The following is a 7,772-nucleotide window of genomic DNA, read 5'->3' on the forward strand; positions in this document are numbered from 1 at the left end:
GCCTTACATTTTTAGACATGTTAAAATATTCCGTTGCATGAGCATTGGGACTTGAAGGCACCATATATACTGCACAAATGTGACACTGATACAAAATCTTTATTGATTTGGCAATGCACAAAATGCAGAAAACAACCCAATCTAAACTTCAAGGTCAGTCCTGACTTCTGGTTTCTATTAGAAAATCCCAAAGTCTCAAATTTCAGATCTCAGGAATCTAGAGTTTATGGGGAAGAACTCATCATGAAAGAAATAAATGAACAAAAACAAAAATACAAAAAAAGATTGTAATGTTTTTTACAATACATTTCATAATGTATTCAAGATGTACGTCAAAAAGTCACCAAATTATCATTGAAGCTAAAATATATTTCTTGACTGCAGTGTCAAAGTTTCAAACATGCAATATTTTTCAAATGACTCAAAAGATTACACATTTTAAAAATCCTCAATTCCCTAAATACCATTTCCCAGGAAGTGATGTATCCACAAGATATGTTTATAGTTGCACAATATAGTTGTGTTTACATTAACTGTGATGGAAAGAGACAAGAGATAATAAGCACAAAAGGTAAAATACTAAAGGACTTGAAGTTAAGGTAGCTGCTGAATTTCCTTTAAGGCAAATCATATTTGCTTAGCTAACAACAGCATTAAGAATATGTTTTTAGGTTAATTTTAAAAAACAGCATTTTCAAAGCTACAAGTAGATAATAGCTATGTTTTATCTGAAAGGCAGTGTTTTTACTGTGCTAAAACTAACTATAAAAGCAAACCTCTTATAGTGAAACAGATATGGAGGGAAAAGAACATGAAGAGACATTTATAATGAAATTAAATGCATCAGATAGCAGCATGGAGGTTGTGAAGAAACTCTTCTTCCACACTGATTTCTCTTTGTTCAGACTAGAGTAGTTTAATAGATATCTCTGAGCTCCATTGTTATCTGTAGCATCACAAATTTCAACAAATTTTGTCTTTGAGTTGGGCTCATTCCAATGTTCTTTGAAGCATGCAATGGAAATTTGTTTATTTTAAAGTTCAGTAGATTTGGTGCCACATTTGGTATGGAAGCCCTCGTAAAAGCTTGACCCAAAGACGTAATCAAACTATTGTTGGTATCGGATTAGTCTGAATTTCTATGGACAAACCTGAGTCCCGATGTGAGTAAGAGAAGCTTAAAATGATCAGTTGTAATAATTGAGATGAAACCTCTTGGCTCTGAACTTGTTTACGCACAAATTTACAACACAGATGAAGGAGAAAACAAGTTATATGTTAAAGCTCAGGTATTTTTCATAATTGGGTCGAATTTCACATTTTCATCTTAGTCTAAGATAAATTTGACTGTGATTATTTTGCTGTCAAACATTTTATGAAGAAGAAAGATTTAGATACAAGATCTCATTAGATCTCAATAGAGTGAGCTATTTAAATAGTCATATAAAATGAAATTGTATTTCCTGCAATGTGTTATATTAAACCAGACAATCTGTCAAGCTAAATAGATTTAATCATTACAACTTAGATAATTTTATTTACCTCAAATACAATAAAACTGACAATGTTCCAAACAGAGTTTTCTAGAATGAAAATAATAAGGTCAATCAAAATTTAAAAAATACATTGACAGCGTAGAGAACTCTTGAACCCACAATGAAAACACAACACAATTAGTGAGTAGCCTCTCTCTATACGCAAACAGTTCTGGTTGCTATGGAATCCTTATGAGCAACCTACATTTTACATATTATGGTATGTTTGGTGGCTCATCTGTAAATACACAGAAATTGGTTTAAATCTGCAAAATTCAGGAAGACCTGTGAGGCTTTCATTAGCTTTTTGCATTCATTATAACACGGCAAATTAATTCTTAATGTAATTGATCAAAACATTTTTTATCAAGTCCATTAACTTTCACCCTGAGGCCAGACAAAACACGAGCAATAAACACATGCTGTTTTTAAATGCCACTGCCACCGGAAATTAAAGATAGTACAATTAATCAAAAATGTCTGTGAATCCAACATACCTAAAAGCATGAGCCAATATGGTTAAACTTCTCCTGTTTCAATTGAATGTGCAGGCAGAAATCCTCCGTTTTATATCAGAGTGAGCCTATAAAAAGAAATCCAAACATTTGCTTTAAGGTGCAACTGCTTTGAAACACTATTACAGCTAAGTTCAAATGCTTCTTTCATTTTCTTCTATTTTTTTTTTTTGCTACTTTGCATCTATTTTTTCAGGTAGTACTATTTATTTATGAATTAATATTTTTTTCTGTATAATCGCATCATTTTCTGCTGCCTCCTACCTGTGGCTCTTTCATGCCCCTCCGTTGTGTCTGTCATGTTTTTTTCCAAAAACATCTTCAGTGAAAGTTTCCTGGTCCCATGTGTGACACATCTGCATTGCAGCACTGACTGTATAAAGCAGCAGCTGGAGGACAAGAGATGGAGACGCATGAGTGGCTTGAGACGGAGGATTAGAGAGACTTATCAGTCATTTACCCAAATAACAGAAGTCTGAGTGACAGGAAAACGCCAATTTATGCATTGTTTGTTTGCCAGTGTTCTTGCTTTTGACGTGAAAAACATGCCAATTTAAACGTTAACAGACTAATACAAATATAACCATTTGCACCTCAAAGTGCTGTCACAGGGAAATCAAAGAGAGGGTCATCCACCCCCTCTTTCCCGCGAGCCTCTGAGCTCCGCCGTTATTAATGGCGTCATCATTTTTCCTCTGCTCACTCTATTTCCTTTTTGATAGTGGGGCCTGCTTCATCGTGTTCTGTCATGTTTCTGTAATTGCTCCAACAGCTTGCCTTATGCTGAGTATAAAGTTTGTGTGAGAGCGCGTGCAGGGGTGAGCGTGCGTGTGAGCTTGTGCATATGCGTGTGGGTGTGGATGTTCCACAGTCCCCCCCCCCCCGCCCCACAAGGGCCGGCTGTGAGTTTGTGGGGCAGAACCGAGCTGCGGGCGAGCTACACACAGAGTGAAATGACAGCCTCCAGGCCACCATTGGTTGATGACCGTGAAAACACTTGCAGTTAACGTAAAGTGAGAGACCGGCTGTCACAGTGAGACACTGTGGTTACGTGCAGCACAACAAGCTGCTACAACTCGACTCTGCAGTGATGCTACAAATAGTTTGAAGCCTAATAATTTACAACATCATCCATTCCAGACACCCGAAATACAAAGTCAGGAGGCATGGGAGAAAAGAGCCATTCGTATTTGTCAAATCTTTTCCGAACAAATGGTTTTCTTTACTTAAATCCTAGAGGGGTATAAGGAAAAAGCCGAAGGTGGTTGATGAACGACGGCAGTGGAGTCAGCGTGCTGGAGAGAATTCCAAGATTGTCACAAATGCCAACCAAGGTCAGATAAAGTGAAGAGTAAGTGCTTAGAGAGCTACGGGGGCAGAGGCCAGAAATGTGGAGGAGGTGTAAAAACTTGGGTGACCAAGCATGAGCACCATCTCAACCTGTCATTAAACGAAGGCACTTAAAGGAAAAAGGCTCCTCTTACAAAGGTCGATACGCTGCACTTTCACATGTTTCGGCTTCGAAGAGTTTCACAATTATTTCATCGAAACGGAAGAAAACATATTTTCTCCAGCAGAAACCACCATGTGATTCATCCCATTCCCACAAGAAAACAGTTTCCTGTTTTCATGCCTAATCCGTGAAATAATACCCAAACGTCATGTAATAGAAAAAAAAAAGAATCAATAATTAGAGGGCATAATTTTTAACCTCTCTGTGTTTAAATTAGATTTCTTTTACCCGTTGTCTTTTTCCACGGCTTTCATGCCTTCTTTCTGTCATTTTGAACATAGACATATGTGTGCACACATAAACACAGTTTATTATGCAGTAACATTACCAGATCCCCTTAGGCAGCTGTGCATCTCTGTATGACTGATGAGGGTAATTTCTCCCAAACAACAGAATGATCACTTTAGTGGTGAGTGCGACAGACACCCCCCTCCTCCCCTTGTCTTCTTTCTCCCTCTTTCCTTTTAGCTTACAAAAAGGCAAGAAAAAGACAGACATTTGTTACCCTGTCTCATGCAGAGCCTGGAATGCTTTCAGAGATGAATAGCACCGCTGTCTTACATAAATGAATTTACCAACAACAAAAACCAGTAAATCATTCAAACAGATCTAACAAATCTACACATCTTCTGCTTAAATTCAGGCTCCGCTAATAAAAGAGGTTTCCACTTTAGCTGTGGGACTTGGGGGGAGTTTCCTTATTTTTTTCCTTGATTACCATAGAGATCCAATATAATACACATGCCAGTGTGAATTAGGCTCATATTATGGACCGAGAAAGTCACAGTGAGTTTATACTGTGCGTGCACTACTGCACACCAGGGGATGTACAGAGCAGAGAGTAGTTAGGACTTGTCTGTTTCTCTCTCTCTCAGCCTTATAGGTTCAGCCTCAGTGGGCTGTCTTTACTCATTCTTTTATCTGTCAGTCACACACAAAAACAAATCCACCTGTCGACCAGGAGACTGGGCTGAACAGGGCAACGGCACAGCTGTCGAGGCTCGGCTCGGAACAGTAGGGTGCGAGCCAGCGCCCTCCACTGGTGACAGAAACTCCATTAGGACACTTATTACTTCACCTGTCAGCGCTATCTTTTCACTTGCACCCATAAGCCAGCCTAATGATAACGGTTACGATTACAGCACCTTGAGCATGGCAGTCATGCTTCCATGCTTTTTGTGGTCCTTGTGCCCTTGATCACAAGGGCTCCCCCCAGCTTGTGACAATATAGCAATCCATGCGTTAAGAGACAGACATTTTTACCGCGCCACTTGATTGCCCCAACAATGAAGCTATTAATGTTGCATTATGTAAATTGAAATGGCCACAAACATCTAACAGGATAACGCCTAAGTACAGTGCAATTTAATGCCGCTGACTTTCAGCAGCCCTTTGAAGGATGTTTTCAATTATAACACAGCTAATTTAATTCATTGTTTCGCAGCTGAAAATGCATTTTTAAAGCTTGACTGACTCTCTATTTCAGAACTCAGGTTTAATCAGTCATGTACATTAAACACTGGAACGTCCTCTAAAGAGATTGACAAAGTTGCCGGGGATCTGCATTCCAGGTTTTAAAGGGGCGCAGTAGCCCTTCCCTTTTCTTTTCCCTCAGATGGCAGGCTTCAGTTGTGGAGGGGAGGGTGTTCGTCTAAAAGATGAAAAGACCTGCGCCTTTAAGAGGGCTGTCTCCCCTTTCCCTCTTGCTCCCCCTCAGCCACACAGACACTCCTCCTGTGAGCATTTGTGAGGCAGCTCCTGTCCCTTATGTCTCTTTGTAGGGAACAGAACAGACTTCCCAGAGCATCAATGAAGACAAGATACAACTCTGGGGACTACACCCGAGCTGCACACCTCTGTGCAGCCCTGGTCTCAGCTGCAGCGGATTCCAGAGTGGGCACGTGGAGAGGAAAGACAGACCAACTTGAGCTGGAGGAACATAATTCAGAAGTCTTAAGGAATAAGTGGAAAATAAAAATACAAACTATCCTAGAGGTCACTTCTGAAATGAAGAGAAGATGATCAGCAGGGCAGACTCATCAGCGCTGGATTGGACCGCAAAAGAAAAAGGTGGAGTCCTGATAAGAGCTTTCAGTTTCTCTTTTAAAAAGTTTTGTTAAAGAAGACTCGAAGCACACTGTAGTATGTGCAGAAATTAAGATACAATTGCTAGTAATAAATGTAACAGAAGGAAAGGCTAATTTTACCTTCCAGTGTTTTTTTTTTGTGTCTTTTCATAGGAATCTGGAACACATTCCAAAAAGACATTGATGGTTTGAAAATGAGCAGCTCTTTATAGAACATCTTGAAAGGTCCCACCACTGCTTTTAACTCATCAGTCAGGCGTTTATCTTATTTCTCCAGCTTTCTCTGAGAGGGGACATTAAAGACTTTGTTGATAGCGCTCTTGGGGAGTGAGTAATATTTCTCATATGAAGTCTTAAAACTTTACAGCTGTTGACTGGAAGGAGAACTGCCAAGTGCATAAGAAAATTATGTTATGGTGTACTCTATGAGGGAGACGTGTGTGTCTGGACTAACAATTCGTTGACGCACAAGGGACTGCAGAAATGTTTACGGGATGTGGAGTGTTTAGTGGCCATAACCAGTGCTTGGCTAACAACAATGTCAAACCCCAACCAGGACTGGAGGTAAAGAGACCAAACCAAACTGCCAATGGACTAAATCCGGGGACGTGCCCCTTTTATCAGGGTCAAACTTACACAAGCGCTGTAATGCAGCCAGCAGTGTTCAACAGTGATTCTAATCCGCTAAAACCTTCAGCGTTGCCAGCTTCTCCAACAGCAGTTAAACTAGGCCAGGAAGGTTTCAAAAAAGTTGGCCGCATTGAGGAGGACAGCCCCTGTCCCTTTCCAGGTCTGGCTGCTGGGGTGCTGGAGATGCGCGTCAAGGAGGGTAGCAAGATTCGCAACCTAATGGGATTTGCTATGGCTCGGATGCAAGGAGAAAAGACTGGAAGTGCGGTGGGTGGAACCGTTACCGGGCTCAGGCAGGTTGTCTTTACTGGGTCAGGTCGCGCGGTCACAAAGACGATAACTTGTGCTGAGATTATGAAACGAAAAGTGGGCTGCCTGCATCAGATGACCAAGCTAAGGTACAAAGTGGTGAAAGAAGTGTGGGAGAGCAACCAGGGGGCGGCATCTGAGATGACAGTGCACAGGACTGTACCTTCCATCAGCATCCTTCTTTCTAAGGATCCTCTGGATCCACAAGAGCCAGGTTATCAGCCTCCAGAGACTCTAAGTGCATTGTGGGAGGACAGAGCAGGGACTGAGCCTTCAGCACAAACAACATACAAGAGACCTCTTGGACAATTGCCATACAGCGGCTTCCCTCACTGTAAGAAGCTGTGCTTGGAGGAAGAGGTCTCAGTCCTTCCTCCTAACTGACTGGCTAAACCCTTGTCACAGTGGAGAGGATTGAATCAGCAAAGTTCATTTGGCGCTGCACTCCAGTCTAGCACAATGCTGAGACAATCAGAACATTCACTCAGTCAGAACAGTGCTTTCTTAGAAGAACTGAATCCCAAATTCAAGCCTCAGTAGGTCAGTTTGACTGAGATTGAAAAGCTTGCTTCTGTACAAAGAGCACTCACAGAACAGATTTATGGCCTCCGACATCACTACTGTGATAATGTGTGCTTTTACTGTGTGATGATGAACAGAATGAAATCATAACCCACAATGACAACAACATCAAAATGAAGCCATTGATTGCCCAAGTCAACTATGTTTGAGTTGTGGATAAAACTACTTCTTGGTATGAAAACCTTTTGTTCATAAGTACTCTGAAATTGAGCTTTTCAAATGAAGAAATAAATAAAAGCAATTTTGTAAAAGAAATAATCAGAAAGTATTGGTGGTATAATAAATGAAAAAATGTACCATTTTAGTTTGTCTGACTATCAATCTTCCCACAAAAATAAACATTTTCTTTCCAAATTAAGTTTTCTTTTGCATTTTATCTTTTTATTCATACATCACTATGCAAAGCTCTAATGGAACAAAAAAAAAAAAAAATCACAGTGTGCTGATGTTTTGATAAGAGTACCAGCAGTGAAATTTGTCTGTAGAAAAGCTGATTTAATGACAAAGCTGTTGATAAGGACCAAACCAACCCAGCCTGACAGAAATGCCAGGGGGAGAAATACAGGCAGAGATTATCATTAAGATAACTATATAACATCAC

At 40.3% G+C, this 7,772-nt stretch overlaps 1 protein-coding gene across 1 annotated transcript; it reads left to right on the forward strand.

Annotated features, from left to right (window-relative positions):
• Positions 1–5,268: 5,268 nt before the first annotated feature.
• On the forward strand, positions 5,269–7,525 carry LOC102227987 (ribonuclease P protein subunit p25-like). Its single transcript, XM_005812995.3, has 2 exons — positions 5,269–5,633; positions 5,804–7,525. The coding sequence occupies exon 2, from the start codon at positions 6,134–6,136 to the stop codon at positions 6,971–6,973; it is 840 nt and encodes a 279-aa protein (XP_005813052.1). The 5' UTR covers positions 5,269–5,633; positions 5,804–6,133; the 3' UTR covers positions 6,974–7,525.
• Positions 7,526–7,772: the final 247 nt, after the last annotated feature.

The sequence above is a fragment of the Xiphophorus maculatus genome, chromosome 4, assembly GCF_002775205.1.
Source record: "Xiphophorus maculatus strain JP 163 A chromosome 4, X_maculatus-5.0-male, whole genome shotgun sequence".
NCBI lineage: Eukaryota > Metazoa > Chordata > Actinopteri > Cyprinodontiformes > Poeciliidae > Xiphophorus > Xiphophorus maculatus.

Bases quoted from the DNA above. Each gene is read 5' to 3' on its own strand.
- LOC102227987 (XM_005812995.3), top strand. From the start codon at position 6,134: ATGTTTACGGGATGTGGAGTGTTTAGTGGCCATAACCAGTGCTTGGCT.